Source organism: Triturus cristatus, chromosome 3_1 (genome assembly GCF_964204655.1).
Source record: "Triturus cristatus chromosome 3_1, aTriCri1.1, whole genome shotgun sequence".
Lineage (NCBI taxonomy): Eukaryota > Metazoa > Chordata > Amphibia > Caudata > Salamandridae > Triturus > Triturus cristatus.
The window spans coordinates 501,393,930-501,413,879 of record NC_140583.1 but is presented as its reverse complement, the minus strand read 5'-3'; the positions used below and the strand labels follow the sequence as shown (position 1 = coordinate 501,413,879).

General features: G+C 45.7%; 1 protein-coding gene and 1 long non-coding RNA gene across 7 annotated transcripts in view; both read right to left on the bottom strand.

Annotated features, from left to right (window-relative positions):
- Positions 1 to 2,333, bottom strand: part of LOC146860481 (uncharacterized) — a 29,872-nt gene extending 27,539 nt beyond the window's left edge. The window contains exon 1 of the long non-coding RNA XR_014978822.1: positions 2,286 to 2,333. This is a non-coding gene — a long non-coding RNA (uncharacterized LOC146860481). The remainder of the gene's footprint in view (positions 1 to 2,285) is intronic.
- The window catches only part of MAN2A2 (mannosidase alpha class 2A member 2), a 658,091-nt gene that overhangs the window by 459,056 nt on the left and 179,085 nt on the right, over positions 1 to 19,950 (bottom strand). For all 6 annotated transcript variants that reach the window (XM_085644368.1, XM_085644371.1, XM_085644369.1 and 3 more), the window contains 2 exons: positions 9,069 to 9,242; positions 2,533 to 2,719 (listed from right to left, as the gene is read on the bottom strand). In XM_085644368.1, coding sequence (XP_085500494.1) covers positions 2,533 to 2,719; positions 9,069 to 9,242 — 361 coding nt within the window. The remainder of the gene's footprint in view (positions 1 to 2,532; positions 2,720 to 9,068; positions 9,243 to 19,950) is intronic.

The following is a 19,950-nucleotide window of genomic DNA, read 5'->3' as shown; positions in this document are numbered from 1 at the left end:
CCTTTGCTGCGCATTACTGTCTGGACGCGGATGCCAGAGCAGATGCTCAGGTTGGGCAGGCTTCGCTGCGAAATTTGATCGCACAGTAGTGGTATTATTTTGTAGTCTTCTTCACCGCCGTTTTGGTGTGGGGATGGACTTGCCATTCTATTCACTAGATTATGACTATACACAGAGATCCCCTACTACAGAAGGAGTAGTTTCTTTTCTGTAACTCCAGTTCTGTAGTACGGGTATCTCTGTTATAGTCATAAGCGCCTGCCCTCCTCCCCGGTGGAGAGATGAATGTTAATATAAGGAATGCTACAGGTCTGGCGTGCTACGCCTTCAAAAAGAACTGAAAGTAAAAGGGACCTGCTGTGCATTCTGGGATACTGGAACATTTCTGGAAAGTTTTCTTAAAGGCACAGTATCCTGTTCTGAGCCACATAATGGCAGCCTATGGGGCTTGTCTGTCCATTCCTCCCTCTCTATCATTCCAGAGGCTTTTGCTGGTAGAGGCTCGTTTTTCTCTGTGGAAAAAGCTGGGCAGGCAGTGCTGTTGGTGGATGTTGGTGGAATTTTCTAGTTGAAGTACTGGACAGTGTAGCCTGTGGATATAGGCTGCATTATCTGTCTTTGAAATTCTCTCTTAAGTGTGGATGCAGGTCTGCATGGCTTGACAACTTAAGAGATTATTTTTATTGCTCCGGGGTCCACGCACATGGGTGGGACTATTCACTAGATTATGACTATAACAGAGATACCCCTACTACAGAACTGGAGTTACAGAAAAGAAACTACTCCTTCCTTAAAAACGGTTTCCACTTATTTTCCAACCAGCTATACACTGGGTTTCCACTTGTGTTTGGGTGTGTCCACACCCTGTGTTCAGTGGGCATTTATTGGGGGTTTTCAAGAGCCCTGAAGTGCTCTGTACTTCCCAGATTAGCTGGGGAATAGGCTGCTTAGGGGATTCCCAATGAACTCACTAGTGTTGCCATCCCTTTTTCCTCTTCCAAATCTCCCTTCTATCCTGTCTAACCTGCAATGTTTTCAGTCTCCTAGACCCTTTATTAAATTCCTAACTTTGAAGGCTTTCTTCTCATTTGTATTACGTTATCATCCGACGTGGGGGCCTTCATGACTAGTTCAGGTATTTTCTGCCACTACCTACTGGGGGGAGGAGGGGGGGGAGGGAGTAGTGATGTCACCCCTCTCCCAGCTCCTGTTCATAGGAAGAGTCACTCTGAGACCTTCTGGATGTATCTAGAGCAGTAGATATAGACTGTCTCGTCAAGCAAAAGCTAGGCAGTGTAATAGTTTGTATGTAAACATTTAATTATTTTGCAAGTGGAAGGAAGAAGCTACCTTAACTTTTAAAAGGTGAATTAGGACTATCTTCCTTGCTTATTAAGTGGTTGCTGTGTTATCCATGGGAGCTGTGCAGGGGGAGTCTAAAAGAGGATTTTCTTGGACTGAAACCAAAGGTTCATGTAGCTAAGATATAGTTCACTTCTAAGTAGGTGTTCACTTCCAACTTAATCTCAAATTGTTGGAGACATAACATCTCTGATATATAGGATATGGGTTTTCACCTCCATCATCCCAGTACGATTTTCTCAAGAGATTTATTGTTGTTTCTGCTTTTAACTGGATGTTTTGTAGTGGTTTTAGGGTACCTTTGATTTCTTGATTGTGTGCCTCAGGATCATATGGAAACGAGGGGTGTTTGGGTAGATACTCATTTTTATAAGAAATTAAGCAAAGAAAGGGAAATAATGTCAAGATTTCTTAGCGGTATGGTTTTTACTCCAAGTATCCCTTCCTTATTCCAGTACTTGAGTTTGTCCTCCCTCTCTGGGCTGCCATCTGCTTCAATTATGAGGACGCTTCATCAAGGAAGAGTTAGGGGACAGTATCCAGACTTACAAAACTTTACTTGGCGGGGAGGGGCGGGAGCGGGAGGGGGGGAGGAACCACTTAGAGGAAAGAGGAATTTTCCAGGGAGGAAGTTTTGTTTGGTTTAGCTAGGATCGCAAAGTAAATATGAATGGTCCTTATTTGGGATGAGGAAGAGAGATCCAGAGTAATGAACATTACTGGTAAAAAATCATTTAATTAGAAATGATCTCCCACAATCAGAATTTACAAAGAAGAAAAATAAATGCAGACATTCAAATCCAAATATTAAAAGAAAAAGTCTGAAGCCAATATAAAGATAACTAAACATTATTGTCAATAACATTAATAAGCATATTAAGCATAGTAATATAGGCTTTGTGTAGCCACACCAGGACACTTACTAGGAAATAATGCTATACTATCTCATGCATAACTGTACCTAATGGTGTACATGAAGAAAGAGAAATAGTTTCACGCTGAAAGAGAATAACATGTGGGTTAGACTGACCAATTTACTTTATATTAAAAAAGTAAAGAAATGTGAATATTTGACTGTGCAATCTAATATTGAAAAGAGAGGTGGAGTGTTAAGTAGTAACGTGTTTAAACAACAGCACATTCTGATAGCTCTTATGGTAAATTACTAACCTTTCAGCCACGTTAGCTTCAGTAATGGCTCTAGGTGGCACCTTCCAAGGACAGTTAATCCTGCCACCAGGGAGGCGCCTAAAGTCAAACTGACAGCAGATCTTGGGGTCAGGTCCACAAGTATGGGGCACATCATAACTGTAAAAGGGCATCATATGGCAGAAGATGTCTGTGCTCTTGTGAGGATCTAGGAAGGAGAACACATAGTGGTTTACAATCTGGTACACTATAAGCAGAAAAGCCACATATAAGCTGAAACATATCCAAGTAGGAACTCAATAATGGGGGAGAGACTAACCTCACAAAGTAACAGCACTCCTGCTTGCTATGCGAATGATTTTCTTAAAACATGGTTTTATCGTCTTCAGGGCATTGATTTTATTAGATCTATCAGCTGAGATTGATACTTTTGACCATGGCATTGTATTGCAGTGCCTTGCGGCAGCAGGGGCACTGGCTTAGCAATGGCTTGGTTTAACCTTTAGCCTCTGGTCAGACTTAATCAATGCATCTTTCTCACTTCACTGATCTAGATATTCCTCTGGACTGTGAGCACCCCAGAGCAAAGCATTCCTACAGAACTTATTTAAACTTTACTTTCACTCTTGGCCAAGCTCATCCATTCTAGATCGGTCACCTATATGCAAGTGGATGACGCTCGAGGGTGATCCCTTGTCAGGTCCTAATTTTCAGCACTGTATGAGGGACATCTGGGTTTGTGTGGACAGCAACTGACTAAAGCTGAATGAAGAAAATACAAAAGGTGGTGGTGGAAGTGGTAAGTGGCCGAGTAGGTCTCTGGCAGGATTCCTACTGGCCCATACAGATGGAATCTCCAGCTGTGCCGGTCAGGTTAATTCGAAACGTAGGTATTCAAATTCACTCCAGTCTATCTCTTTATGGATTTCTGCCTTGGTATTCTAATGTGTCTGTGTCATATACATTTTATCCTGTTATGAGTGGCTTCCCAGCGCCATAAGGCCACTGATGTATGAACACTTTAAAAAAGTTCCTAATTTAACAGTTCTATTTAATGAAACTTTTTTGGGTACATATTTTTATTAAGTTTTACACACAAATCAAGCAGCAAGCAGTCAGAGGAGTGGGATTCTTGGCAATAGTACACACAGCAAAAAAAGGTTATAGGCCTAGTGAGCAAACAGAGATGCAATAATAATTACACAGTAAATCACATAAGCAAATAGTGTGCCCACAATCAAGAAGCAATACTCACCTGTTGCACAAACTACAACAGTAACATACACCCACAGGGCGAATGGAAGGCAATCACAGGGAAGCAGTAAGAGTCACACCGCCCCCCGGAGCCATCTGCTCCGAGGGAGCAGCATCAACACCCAAAGATACACTTCTCGAAACAGGCCCAGATGAAAGCACCCGGCTGTCATGGCTCACCAGCGGACACGCCAGCAATATGGCATACCAGCCAGGCAGTACTGGCACCTTTCGTATTCCCCTAGCCTATTCCCAACGGATTGCCTACCACTTACAATTTGACCAATGCGTCAATTCCAGCCCACAGCAATAAACATCTGGACCTCTGGGAAGGGGGAGTAAAGGGGGGTGACTTTCAAATCATGGTCAACTGCCGGCGGGCATTGATTAAATCCAGATCCAGAAATCTATCAGCGAGCTTCCTAGCCGTTGAACGAGGATGAAGACTCACCATTATATTCTATTAAACTTCAACCCATTTTAGCATCAGACACCTCCGTTTGATGGAGTGGCAGAAATGTCTATTTTACGCAATTCGTTTTCTAATGATGCACTAGCTATGGTTACACCCACCCACTTTAGCAAACTAAATGTGAAGATACTACATTATTCCAGTGCTTTACTGAAGACTGCACAAAAAGATGCCAATAATGTACCACCCTGCCATCTTTATAATGGTTTCCTGTACTGAAAAATCCTTAGGCTAAACATCCTAGTACCATTCTTAAATATTAAACAGATGTATTCCCGGAGACTTGTACAATGTGAATTTATTTCTTAAGATGTTGAATGCTTCTGGAAAAGGAATTTACTCGGAATAGATATTTAATCGAGATAATATACCGCTTGATTTTCTACTCATATGGTCATATGGGATATGCATCTCAGTTTCCTCTCAAGGCAAGAAGGACTTATTACTTTGCTTTTAAAGGTAATAGTGCACAGAACTAAGAAAAAATGGACTTCTGACATCCCTCCAAAATACTATGAGGTTTCAAAAGATCAAGAACAAAATCTAATTATTTCTCTACTAAACTGTTTGGTCTGCAAGGTAATTATAACAAAACGTAAAATTAATATATTCTTATATATTTTAGATCATTACAGAAGTACGAGAATTAATGTTGTGCACAAGTACTAGGAAACGTTAGCAATACACTGCTATATAGGATTCCATTATTCTGCGGTGTATCCTTGTAAAAAAAACCAACAAAAAAAGCTAATTACTATCCACGGGTAACCCTCATCCCTTGCCTCCCCCCCCCAAGGTATCCTTCTCTTTTATCGTTCTCCCCAGTCACCATCACCCAATCCAATTCTAGTCACTGCCCATGCTGGCAACCATCTCCCTGTAATCCTTAGTTTAAGATGCCATTGGATCTCTTTACATGTGTATGACTTAATATTCTGTTCAACACTGCAAATCACAGGGAAGACCATTCATTAAGTATTCTCTTTACTCAAAATATCTGTCTGCAGTCAGGTGAACCCATCAATTGTCATGGACAGACAATACACAGCCATTCCTTTCTTAATTCAGGAGCAGACAATCCCATTAATCAAACCTCTCTTTGATACATCCTGATCTTGTACTGGGGCATTTTAACAATCATCTTTTATCTGTTATAAAAGTACTCATCCCAAGCAAAAACACAAGTCAAATCAATTAAGCCATGTAACAACACACTTTAGCATCTCTTTTGCTCTTAACCTCTGAATCGCTGAAAAGTGCCGCAGATGAAGGTAAGACGGCAGCCTTGATCCTGCTGGACCTTAGAGCTGCCTCTGATGCAGTCTACCATGGCCTTCTCCTGAAACAACTGTGAAACTTTGGAGTTATGGGTGGTACCCTGGATTGGATCACAGATTTTCTCCAAGACAAGTCCTTTCAAGTCTTCCAATGGCCTTTCAAATCAGAGATCCAATCCCTGTGGAAGGGGTTCCACAGGGCTCAGCACCAAGTCCAACTCTGTTTAATGCCTACATGCGCCCACTAGCAGATGTAGTAGCTAATCATGGGGTGAAGATATTATCCTATGCCGATGATACTCAGCTGAATATTACTAAGGAACAGAATGAAGCTGAGACCGCTCCTAAGCTCAGAGCATGTCTAGATCTGGCCAAGTGGATGAAATTTAGTTGTTTGCACTTAAATGCAGGAAAATACAACATTTTGGTAGTAGGCAAACAACCTTCTATCTGGTCCCATGCTTGGTAGCCTCCTGAATTAGTGCTGACCCTGCTCCATAAGCCTAAGATTAAAAAAAAACCTAGGGGTGTGGTTTGATACTACACTGTCTTTTGATGAACAAATCTCTAGTCGGCACTTGCTTTGGCATGCTGATGACTCTGCGTGCAATACTAGATTTGCTACCACAGGTAGCAAAAAAAAACATCATCCAGGTGGTGATTGTTTCCTGCTTGGATTATTGCAATGTTCTATATCTTGGAGCTACAAAAGGCAGAATGAGAATGTTGGAGAGTACAGAATACGGCAGCCCATATGTTACTTAACATCCTGAGACGCTCCCTTTTAGGGGCAGCTCTTGTAAAACTACACTGGCTCCCTGTACAGGACAGAGTGACTTTCAAAGCCCTATGCTTGTGCCATAGAATTTTAAATGAGAAAGGCCCTAGCTACCTATTTCCTTTGATTACACATTTTAGGCCTATTAGGGGTCTTAGTTCTTCAGGTAGTGCAAGGCTGATCATCCCAAAAATGCAAAGAGCGCGGTTGGGAGGAAGATTGTTTGGTTTTTTGTGTGTGAGCAGACTGACCTGGGCAGAGGTGACCAAATAGGCGTGACCCTAGCATTGATGATAGCCAAAAGGAATATAGCAAGAATATGGGAGGCAGACTCAGTCCCCTCCATGAGGGACTGGAAGAAGGATATGGGCTGGTGCATGGTGGCGGAGAAGGCAGTCTATACCAACAGGGGAAGCCCCAAAAATGGGAGAAGGTGTGGAATAAATGGAACGAATTTAGAGGTAACCCATGTGTGGCCCCAATGCCACAGAGGACGTGGGAGGAAACAACTGAAAACATAGATTGTGGGGGGAACAAAAGATGTGGCATCTTGCGGGTAAAATAAGATTGTTAGGAATCCTAAAAATGTGACTAGGAGAAGTGAAACAATATTATTCTGTAACCATGGTGATGATGAAGGTCTTGTTTTCAAAATAAAAAGAATAACTAAAAAAAAAAAAACTTGGTTTTTCAGGATATCCCGGACCATTTAACGGTGTTGCAGTTAGTGGAGTTTTTTTTGCTTACTGACGGCGAGGAAGAATTCTTAGCGCGGGGACACTCCGTTGGAGTAACCAGGCGCTTTATAAACTTCTAATCTAATCTAATATAAACTAATAGAAGGAACACCTAACAAAGGCAAATAAATGGCTACAAATTTGAATTTACTTTACTTAAATTCTTAAAGGATACCAAATTAGCTTGGAGTTGTCATGTTGCTCTGTAAAATGATGAAAACAAACAACAATAAAGACTTGAAAAGGGTTCTAGCATCTCTAAAGACATTTTTAGACTAATTAAAACACTAAAATCTGAATTTGGAAAAATTACACATATCAATAGGAAACTTCACTCTGAGATCGAGACCATCCACAATAAATGTCACCTTAGTAAAAGTTTGTTCCTCGTGCAGAAAAACCAGTCCTGTTGATTCATCTTTGACTTATAATTAAATGTATACTTAATAGGCCAGATGCTATTCTCACATGACATTTGCCTAGCTATAGTGAGGAAATCACTATGACCAGCTCTTTATTCAGAACACTGATTAAGGCTTCCTTGATTTTAGGAGCAGGTGTCAATAACCTGGAAGTTGGAGGTACTTGTTTGTTCCATGAAAAATGCCTGCCTCAGATGGATCGCTATCCCTATGAGCTATCAATACATTTCTCAATTGACATTTATGTCAAAACTGATGGAAAAAATTATTATCAGGCAGCTCCAGGAAGCTGCTGATGCAGACGCTGATTGGGTCAGTGTCAGTATATTGGCTCTGCTGAACCAACTTACTGCTTTGACATAGTTGAACATTAGCTTCTCCCTACCAAGTTTCCAACTGTTGAGAGCAAAGGCTTAGCTTTAAAATAACTTGAATTTCATTGGTTTGTTGTAACAATTGCCAATTGATGATTATTACACCATATGAATTAGTCATCTACAAGACTTAAACTGCAGGGTTCTAGCACTGTCACTTTTAAAACATATATTCGATCCCCTTTTCTGCTTTGATGGAGTCCTGTAACTAAACATTTTTATGTATGTTGATGGCACTCAGATCCTGCTAGATGCATCTAGATTACAGCAAGTGACTTGACTTATCTTCACAATGCTCAGACAAAAAAGTTTATACAAATTGTTGTTGCTTCAAACAGGCATGATCACAGGACCCCTGGCATGATCTAAATTCACATGAATCACAAAGCCCTATAACGTGTGGGCAATTCAGATTGATTGGGCCAAATAGGTTTTCCTTGGTTCTAGCTTTCTTCTGCCTGTAACTTTCAAGCTAATGGGTCCCAATGTCGGTCAACGTCATCAATCAAGGAAGAAAACTGTAGAGGTAAGTCATTGTAGGACTTCGTGCTTTTTCTTGGACCACACTATTTCTATTCGTGAGAAACCTGTTGGATCATCTGAAATTCAGCAAGATTTGAAGATTTAAATGTTGCATTGGATAGCCAGTTTTTTTTAATTACTCGTGTTAGTCAATCTGTGATTCAGAAAAGCAACCAGGAATTAATTAATTTAAAAGAAAGTCGAACAGCCAACACGTCTAAAGGGACAATGAAATTAGCTATGCGATACAACTTTTAAATTCTTGGAATAGGAATCAATAAATACTATATTGATTATGTCCAAGGCTGTTGTGTAATTTTAAACATAAATAATACTTATGTGATGTGTATTGATGATGGACTTTAGTAGTTGAGGTGCTAGGTATAACAAAACGTATCTTTGAATACAACCGATAAATTGCCTGCCAATGTGAAAATTATTTGCTTTTTGATATCTTTGACTGATAATATGAGGAGTAAAAAGTAGTTTGAAAAGCTTGGGTGTGAAATTTATACCTGCACGAGTCCCCACCAAATGTAACATTTATTGTTATACTGGAATTCCTTGTAATATTAGTGTTGTTCATTAAGGAAATTGACACCCCAGTGGGTTAGAGCTACATCAGGGCCACTGGTATTTTCATACTCTGAAAGTCCACTTTAAGTCTCATCAATTCAATGGTCTAGTGTAAACCTTCAACACAGTTACTAGTGTCCCTTACCCCAGGACTGCCTCCACATGAACTCCAGGGTCTTCGTAGCTGCAAAGTGCTTCTTGATAGAGTAATGAATTCTCTGGATAAGCATGTTGGTTAAGTTGGAGCGCTTGAGCAGGTAGGGCATAGTGGAGCTGTGCCCAAAAGGATCTACAGCCCAACCTGACCGTGGAGTGACACCTGAGGAGAACATGAACAAATACTTTAAGCTCACAAATATTTACTGTTTGTCTAATGTCATGGATGCTCAAAAAACAGTAAGCAGACACATCAAAGACTTAGGAGATAAATTTTCATGCAGTTTGAAGTTTGTCTCAGTTGGGTCCCAAAGTTGACTCTGTGACTCTGACGGAGTCCCCACCTGCCAAATTAACAAATGTCTGCTGGCCCAGCAGACATTTCTAGCACTATCAGGAACCGCAGTTTTGACTATTCCTGTCGATGCATTGCAATTTTGACAGACGGCTCCATCCACATGGCAGAGCCATACTTTAAACTTTGTTTTTATTTTGAAAATCCCTACGTGGGATTTTCTTTTTGAAAAGACAAAAAACAAAAAAAAACAATGCCCCCCTCACCATGGGAGTTTAACCCTTACAGACAGGTTGTTCCTGGAGGTGACAGGCATTGAAAATCAGCTGTGTGTTGCCATCGTCCCTCTCGGCAAAGACATAAATCAGGCCTAAAATTCAGAAAGAGGAAACAGATTCATTGCACTAAATTCTAGGGTAAAAAAGGCACAAAAAGATAATAAATTGGCAATCAGACTGTACCATTTAGGATGAGATTGGAGGGGACACATGGCTCTGTAGTGGGGGAGGAAGTAGTCAGTCAAAGTTGCATCTGTGGCACTAGTCTGAGATGTCATGAGCACCAATTCCTTCTATGGAGAAGCAAAGACAGGGAATATGGCTAGAGGAGGACCTTGTTATCCGGAAGATTATTATTTATTCACTCAAACACTACAAAAACTGATAACAGATTTGCAGTGATTAATTAGACCCTGCAATGATTTGTGTGCCTGCAAAGGCACAGTTCAGAATTGTAGTTCTTAAATAAACAATTATATATTTAGTAATATCAAAAAATGAAGAGAAAAAACATTCCTGAAAGCAGTATCTTATCAAGAACTTTGTTTTACTTAATCTGCATGTTATATGATATATGTAGGGCAGTTTTGGATCTTCCATTCCATATGAAGACATTGTATTTATGAATTGCTCTATCAGTGCAACAGTCAGCTAGGATTCTCTATTTGGTAATGCAATTTATGGACACAAACTCTTGAACTTGCTTAATTTTACTTCCATATAAAATCCATGTAATTTGTGAATTGGGAGGACCATGCTAAATCGCAAATTGCCAAAGTAGACTCAGAAGCAGTTGTTTAAGGTAATTAATCTTGAAGTCTTTTTACTCAATTTAACTTGCAACAATTTTTGGCGCTTTTGGAAAAGCAACACTTTATGCCCTCTCCTCCCTGGTCTGGGTGCCGCAATTGCTGCCTTTAGGGGCAATCTGGCATATGCTCCTGATGGCACCCTAATCTGGTCTTTTTCTACAAAAGGCCCATGTGTTTCTTTTCTGGTCCTCGTCAAAAAGTTGTGACTGCATCCTAGGACATGAACATGGTTAGTATTTAGTGCATCCCACACCTGGGAGAGCAATGCAAAAAAGCATTAAAAAAATATATAAAAATTATGAATGTTACTGGAGAATATTTTGGGTGTTGTAAACCTTTTTACATTAGCACAAGGAATGAATTTGCTTACTGACCTCTACTTCTGATTGCAAATAACTTTGTTGCTCAAACATGGTCTATGCACTTCACCGTGACACAGCACAAAATGCCCATATTCCTTTTGAAAAGCGAGGCCTTAAAATAAAACATTAAGCTCCATATAAAAACAGGTGAAGCGGCTCTTGTAATATTGTGCATGAAATCTACTTGTATTTGACAATGAAGCAGATCAATTGTGTCTGAATATGCACATTTTGACTTTATTTTTAACAGATCATAAAGGAATATTATCAAATTCTTTATTATAGCTTGCTTAAAGCAGATCATTTCATTACAACTGTCCTTGACAAACTGTGTTTTTAAACGACACCACTACCACACCCAATGAACTAGAACTATTAATCCACATTTGTAATTGTTAAATCCTGAAAACCACCTCAGGAAATATTTAAGGGTTGCTTGAGAACTGTGCAAAGCTAGAGGCTATCTTATGATGGTGGGCCAGCATACGATAGCCCCATATTAACAAGCATTTGCAATGCAATAAGTATCGCATTACTGAAAGTTTGACCTATTAGTGTTGCAAATAATAATGCAACGCCAATAGCTCAAACTTTCAGTAATGTGAGACCTATTGCATTGCAAATGCTTGCTTTTTTAGGCACGAGGAGACTTAAGGTCAGATGTAGGTAAATCTGAAATACCGATTTCTTAATAGCGAATTTTAGCGATTCGCTATTAAGAAATCGGTATTTCCTATGTAGGTAAAGATTCGGTAATAAGCAATACCTACCCATTCATTTCTATGGGCTTGGAGACCCATAGGAATGAATGTGAAGACATTTACTATTAGCGATTCGGTATTACCAAATCGGTAATAGCGGGAGCACTTTCAAGGGTGCCAGGGTGTCAAAAGGACACCCTGTTGCACCCCTGAAATGTGCATGTGTGCACATGTGGCGCACATACATGCCCTAAGGGCATGAATGTGTGCCACATGGCACTTTACAAAACACAAAAAAGTGATTTTTTAAAGGAAATCTGTAAATTACCACCAATTTGAAGTTGGTGGTAATTACCGATTTCTTAAGGCTCAAAAGCACTCTTGAATGTGCTTCCTACATTGCATTTAAGGATTCGGTATTACCGATTCCTTAAATGCAAGAGCAATAAGGAATCGGTATTTACCGATTCCTTATTTACTGATTACTTACCTACATTAGGAATGGCTAAATACCAGTCGGTAACGCTGAAATTTACCGAATTTCTGCGTTACCGACCGGTATTTAGCCACCTACATCTAGCCCTAAGTGATTAGCCCAGAATCACAGGATGCTTGAACCTCCTGCCAGACCCGAACCTGGTTCTCCAGCTTCAGTCTTGTAGGGAACCGAAATACGTTGATTTAGGCTACTTATAGAGTTGCCCTTCGGTAGCAGCCTCGTTCACTCTGAAGCAAGGCAGAGGTCAGACAGACAAGAGCTGACAAAATACTGTAAATCCGAAAAAGAATCGGGTTCCACGCACGCGAGCCATGCTATTGCAAAACCAGGGTTGCAGCACCACCCTATGATTCATTGGCAAATTGCAACATCAGTTCAACTTGACTCGTGTACATGTCAAATTTGGTTACAAAGCGCTTTATATCACTTCGAAGCCCGGGCCGGGGAAGGCAAAGCCAGACCCGATGGGGGCCCGGGACAAACACCACCCGGAGGCGGGGAGACCCACCCCACTGTCACGAAACCCACAAAAAAGGGGCAACCAGGATTGGTCGCCCCGCGGTAGGCCACAGCGAGTGGTGGGGGGGGTTTAAATAAGGGCACAAAGGCCCAGATTATTCACATAAACACCCCCCCCCCCGCCGAAGAGGGACAAAGTGAATCCTCCTCACCCGAAGACGACGAGCAGAGAAGGGGCGTGGACCTTGTCGTGGATGAAGAACCAGCGCCTCGATCACCAGGACGAGGAATACCAGCCCTTTCGTTGCCAGGAGGAGCTGGGCGTGGTGGAAGAACTGGCGCCTTGAGCACCAGGAGGAGGAAGAAGCGGCGCAAAGGCAGCTGGAACCAGCGTGAGGGACGGAAGCCGATTTCCAGCGTGAACCATCCCCCAGGACCGCCACACAGCTGTACAGCCAGACGAGGGCCACCGGTGCAGCCAGACGGAACACACGCTGAGGCTAGAGCCTGCACCCAGAGGAGGAGCGTGGAGGCTCGACAAGGTGGGGCCGCCCGAAGCAGCCTTAAAGGAACAGGAGCCCCGGGTCTGCATGTTCAGCGGCCAGAGAGGGAAACAGAGACCGCGCGAGGGGTGAATGCGAGGGGTCACGAAGGATCGTTGAACCTTTTTTGGGCATTTATCACGCAAATGTTTCAGCCGGAGAGGGCACGAACCTCGCCTTGACCCATTGTGACTGGTGAGGGCGAAGGAAGCACAAGGGGTTTTTGGGCCCTTTAACACTCGTACCACAGCAAATTTCTGGGAGGAGAAAGCACGGACCGGGGAGAGCTCTAAGCAACAGTGGCTGCAATCTTGGGGGCCTGATTTATTACCTGGGTTTTTTCCACGCAGAAGCACAAGAAAGCAGCGGCGGCTGCAGAAACGGGTGGCCAGACCTAGGTGGAAGAAGAAAGTGTCGATTAAGATGGCAAGAGGTTGTGGGGAAGCTGGGAGGGAAACAAGGCTGCCAGCAAGTTTCAGGGAGGTGCATGGGGCATCCAGAGGCCCCCGAAAAGGGCCAAAATAGGCAGAGAGGGAATACAGGACTGGATCTACACGCTGATCTGCAGGCCATGTTGGAAAATGCCAGGGTTCTGGTGGCCCTGAAAGGTAGATCCTGGATGGATCAGCCCATGGGGGAAAGGGCCCACGGGAAGGGGGAGAAGCCACTGCGGGCATCCCCTCATGCACCACCCTTCAAGAAACCAGGAAGCAGGGGGCATGTAGCCAAAACGGCGGCCCCCAGGAAGATCATCAAGGAAGGAGCAAAGAATGCTGCTGCTGGAAAGGCCGAGCACAATGGGGGCAGGAGCGCACAAGCCAGGAATAGGAGGGCAGCAACCCCCCGAGATGCTGTCCAGCTCGGATACCAAGGAGAGCATCAGTGAGAAGGGGTCTGTAGCCAGCACGGCGGCCCATCAAGAGTCACGCAGAAGGCGGAGCAGCACGGAGGACAATGACACTGGTAAGCACCTCGCAAAGAGCGCAAGGGGAAGGCGCAAGGGGGAGCAGCGTGCTGGTTCAGCAGAGGGGGGACCAGGGCAAGTTGTAAACTTGGGAACGCAGCTAGGAGTACACAATCTAGCGATGCAGGGGCCCTGGCCCCTACAATCCCCCTGGCAGGCAGGGCAAGGAAGGGACCAACGGGGTTTCGAAGGAGAATCATGGGGACAGGGACCAGCTCACCCGGCGGGATGGATGCCCTGGTAGCAATGGCATGGACGGGATCTCCTTTTGTGGGAGGGGGGGGGGCAGTGGAATGCAAAGAAGAGTGGGAGGAGCCAGAGCAGAGATCAAAGAAAGTAGGGGACCCGAAGGGGGCAACAGGCAAGGGAAAGGAGAACCCTCAGCGGGCAAACCAGGTTGAGGAAGTAAGGTCCGAAGAAACCACGCAGGGGGAGCAGCCCCGGGGGCACTGTTGTGGGAAAAAGCAGAGCAGGGGAGGGCCCGGACCCATAGGGAAAACCAGCCAGCGAGTACCTACGCCCATTCCCGGGAGAGCCCCCCCCACTGCCACTAAACTCCTAGAATTGGCCAATCTCATCCCACAGACAGTAAAATAAAGAATCTGGAGAAAGGAATTTATAGACATTTTTTCACTGCTAGAAGTGCGCCAAGCAGGCTTGGACCGGACGACGCAGGACAAAAAAAAGAGGATGACAGGAGGGATAGACGCAAGCCCAGGGTAGAAAGTTCACTGGAGAATCGGCTGAGGGCGTTCAGGACCCTAGCATGCGTATTCATCTAAAAATTCCCCCGGAGTGTGGCGGCACTTATTTTATATGAACAGAAGGTGCATGATGCACAACAGATATACCAGGGGGACGCATGGTTGAAATACGATGAGGGCTTCAGGGAAAAGATGCAGACGTGGCCAGTGATTGAGTGGAATTGCCAGGACATGGAGGGGATCACAACGCACATGGTAGCTGCCAGAGAAGGGGACAGCTCAAGGGAGACCAATTTCATCCCTACAGGAGTAAAGGAAAATATGAGGGGCAGGGACAGGCGTTCAAAGGCAAGAACCAAGGCAGTAGCAAATGAGGAAAGTCATGTTGAAAATTCAACAAGTATGATTGTAAGTGAGGGGCCGCCTGGAGGTTGAAGCACCCATGCCAGTCCTGCGGATGAAACCACCCGCTGCAAGTAGGCCCGGGGACAGGGAGGCACAAAAAAGTGAGGAGCAGGCGGCCCCAAAAAGGGGCAAATGGGGTGCAGATGGGGGGTAGCCGCTACCCACCCCCATAAAGACAAGCAGACTGTTATTTTTATTAGGTCATTATCCCAAGGCGTAAAACAGACAAAGGTTAGCGGAAGGTTTCACAAAAGTTTTTCCCATCCCTTACAAAGGACCCAGGGGTGCTGGGAAAGCCGGAACCTGAAGTCAAGAGAAGGTGGAAAAGGAAGTTCAGCTGGGGAGGGTAGCTGGCCGTTCGCTTGCCCCCGCTGGAGGATTTGGTGGTATCTCCTCTGGGCGTGCCTAAAAAGGAGGCAGGCAAGTTTAGGTTAATACATCATCTGTCGCACCCCCACGGGGACTCCATCAACGACAGGCTGGAGCAAGGGAGTTGCTCAGTAGCATACGTATCAGTGGATGACGCAGTAGACCTAATAAGACAAGCAGGGAGGGGGGCCCTGTTGGCAAAAACAGACATAGAATCGGCCTTCCCCCACTTGCCAGTACACCCAGATAGCTACCACTTGTTAGGTTTTCAGCTAGACGGCCAATACTACTATGACAAATGCCTGCCAATGGGTTGCTCCATATCCTGATCATACCTCGAGGCCTTTTGCGGACTCTTGGAGCGGGAGCTGGGAACACGCGCCCCGGAGGGAGGACGGATCCACTACTTGGATGACTTCCTTTTCATCGGAGGGGCAGGCACAGAGGAATGTGCAAATCTCCTTCACAGTTTCATAGACCTGGCTCGGGAGTTGGGAATGCGCCTAGCTCAGGACAAGAGAGAGGGCCCAACCACGAAACTGTCCTTCCTAGGGATGGAGCTGGACTCGGTGGCCGGGACATGCAAACTGCCGCCCGAGAATGTGGCGGAGCTAGGCAGATCATTGGCAGGTTGGGGCAACAGAAAAAGGCGACACTAGGCAAAGTGCAAAAGCTGCTGGGGTAACTGAATTTTGCCACAAGAGTAGTCCCCGCGGGGCGTGCCTTCGGCAGACGCTAAGCCTGGATGACACGGACGCACCACAGGGGCATGACACAGGGGCCGCCTGACGCAGGGGGGTGAAGGAGGACTTGGGTCAGTGGGAACATTTCCTGACCAATTTCAACGGCACCCTCATGTGACGTGAGCCATGGGTGCAGGCTAACCAACTTGAGCTTTACACGGACTCGGCCAGAGGTTACAGCTTCGGGCCTTCCTAGGTAAAACATGGACGGCAGGGGCTTGGCCGGCAAGCTGGCAAAAGGCAGGGGTCACCGCCAACATCTCCCTACTGGAGTTATTCCCCATTGTTGTAGCATTCCACATTTTGTCCCAACGGCTGGCCAACAGCCAGATACTTCTATGGTCTGACAACCATGCGGCAGTGCAGGCAATCAGCACATGATCAGCAAAATGTCCGGCAGTGGTCAATTAGGCGAGTGCCACTTAAAAGCAAACATCGCGCTTAGGGCACGACACATCCCAGGGGTATACAACTCAATTGCGTATGCCATTTCTCGTTTTTAGTGGAGCAGATTCCGAGAGCACGCCCCGGATGCGGACCCCGGTGCCGGAGGAGGCATGGGTAGACCTGGGTTAAAGATGATGCTGGACAACGCACTGGCCCCTAAGACAGAGCACCGATACCGTAAGTGCTGGGCGTAGTTTGCAGACGTAACAGGGGACATGGGCCAGCTGGCAGGGCAAGAAGAGGTCTTAAGCTTCATAGAATGGGCATTCTTGACAGGAAAAACGAAATCCTGGGTCCAGGCCCACCTTAATACCGCAGCATACTACACAAAGATGGCAGCGGGGGAGGACCCGAAAAGGTCTTTCCGATGAAGAATAGCATTGAGAGGATGGGGCATATTGCAGCAAACAAAGAGGGATAGTAGGCAGCCCATTCACTTTGGAATACTACAGCAAATGATAGGGTCACTGGAGGAAATATGCACCACGGAACTGGAGGCCACACTCTTTAGGGCAACGTTCGCGCCCGCGTTCTTTGGGGCATACAGGGTCAGCGAGTTGGTGGCCCCCGCTATAGACAACCCAGGAGTAGACTGCATATGCATGGCCGACGTAGAACTAAGGGAGGGACACGTGAATATCCTACTGCAGTGTTCAAAAACGGACCAGGCAGGCAGAGGGAAGTGGAACAGGATAAATTGCATCAAGGACAAGTCATGCTGTCCAGTGTGCTTAGTTTAAAGGTACATGCAACCCGGGAAACACAAACGGGGCCACTGCTAACGCAGGGGAATGGGTCGTACTTGAGCAGGTTCCAATTCATAGCAGTAATGAGTAAGGCGCTAGATAAGGTAGGAATCCCGGCTAGGGCGTTCAGATCCCACTCCTTGCGAATTGGGGCAGCCACCTCAGCTGCAGGGCTAGGTTTGGGAACTGACCAGATCAATGGGATAGGGAGATGGGCATCCGGCGCGTTCAAATGTTACATACGCCCCACGATGTACTGAGTCCGGTTTCTCCCCCTCCCCCACCATTTAGGTCCGGCTGAGCGGCGCAAGAATGTCTGGATCGTAGGTCACTCCTACATAACACGAGCATAACGGTGGGCGGCGGCCAGACGGGAGTTCAGCGGAATCTGGCTTCGGGACACTGAAGTAATTTGGCTGGGGCGATCGGGGATGAAATGGGACCAACTGATCCCCGCAGAGCGGGAAGCTATGGGGCAAGGTGGCAGACCGGATGTGGTGGTGGTCCACCTAGGAGGAAACGACCTGGCAGCAATAGGAAGGAGGGGCCTCCTGGAAGAAAAAAAAAAAGGAGGCCTCTCAACCATGGCAAGACTGGTGCGCCCAGCCTAAGTGATTTTTTCAGAAATAATAGTGCGCAGAGCATGGAGAGGGGCCTTGGATCTGGGGGCGGTGGAGAAGTCCAGACGTAAACTGAATATCACCACAGCAAAAATATGTAGGGTCAACGGCTGGGGTTTAGTGAGACACTGTTTCATCAACCTGTGATCCCCTGGTTATCACCTGGAGGACGGGGTGCACGTGACGGGGAGGGGATGGATATGTTCCTGCTAAACATCGTGGGGGTGCTAGAGCTAATGGGTTTCTCATAAAGAAGGAAGGAAAGGGAGAGCAGGGGGAACTCCCTCCGATCGTGAAACCGTAGGTAGCGCGGCGGAAGAAACCCAGGAAAGATATACAAAAGAGAGAAAAATGACTAGAGATAGATGGAAGGCTCACACAGTGTCCTTGGGATACCTCACGGCAGGGGTACTGAGGGAGCTAAATGTGGCAGAATAGATGAAATGCTCACACAGGGTCCTTGGGATGCCATACAGCAGGGGGCCTGATGAGCAGGCAAGGGGCCAACAAGGGGTCCAGGGCAAGCGGAACGGCACTTGCAGCCCGGGCAGGTCCTGACAGACACCCACCAAATTCAGTAGCAAGTTGAAGCCTGGAACCGCAGACACAGAGGCCCGGACGATTGGGTAATTTATTCACCCAATCGTCCGGGCCTCTGTGTATCAAAGTATGTGAGCACATGGATATTTATGAATGACCTTTAAAATTGCAAAATGTACAACCATGTTATGTTTGAATACACTGTTACCTTTTAAGGCACCAAAACACGTTGTCAGTGGTATAATTTAAAGGGTAAAATGGACGCAGTTTACGTTGAGGGAGGGGGAGGATTACTCGCCTCCTGGGGGGGGTTGAAGCCCGGGTCGGGGAAGGCAAAGCTGGGACCGAAGGGGGCCCGGGACAAACACCACCTGGAGGCGGGAAGCCCTTCCCTGTTGCGAAGCCCACAAAGAAGGGGCAACCAGGATTGGTCGCCCCAGGGTAGGTCACGGCACCCCCAATCCGGGGGCGAGCTGGTGAGCAGCTGGGGGGTTTAAATAAGGGCACAGTGCCCGGAGTATTCACATAACCCCCCGAAGAACAAAGTGACTCCCACCCACCCACACTGAAAGGACGTGGGCGTCGCAGCCACGAGGGTAGAGGTGAAGCAGAAAAAAACCAGAAAAGATATATAAAAGAGAGAACAATTACTAGAGATAGATGTAAGGCTCACACAGTGTCCTTGGGATGACTCACGACAGGGGCATTGAGGGAGCTAAGGATGGCACACAGCCACAGACAGAGTAGATGTGATGCTCCCGCAGGGCCCTTGGGATGCCTCACAGCAGGGATACTGAGGGAGCGAAATGTCAGGACGCAGCCTCAGGCAGAATAGATTAAATGCTCACACAGGGTCCTTGGGATGCCACTCTCCAGGGGCCCTGAGGAGCAGACGAGGGGCCAACAAGGGGTCCACGGTAAGCGGAACACCACCAAATTCGGTAGCAAGTTGAAGCCTGAAACCGCAGAGAGAGAGGCCCTGACGATAAGGGCCCCCGCAAATAGACTGTGTGAGAGCGCATAGCGACAAGGAATGTACAAAGGTAATTGCAAAGACAATGAAAGTATGTGATAACATGGATGTTTATGACTGACCATTAAAATTGCAAAATGTACAACTATGTTATGTTTGAAGAAACTGCGACCTTTTAGGGCACCAAAGCACGTTGTCAGTGGTGTAATTTAAAGGCTAAAATAGACGCAGTTAATGTTGAGGGAGGGGGAGGAGGACTCTCCTCCGGGGAGAAGTTTGCCGTTTCTAAGCATTGTGTATCCAATCTAGCAATACTCAAGTTAACCGACCTGGGAAGTATTCATTGGTTTTGCCAGCCTTATCCATACATGAGACATCAGCGACGAGTATTAATTCACTGAGCGATGTCAGC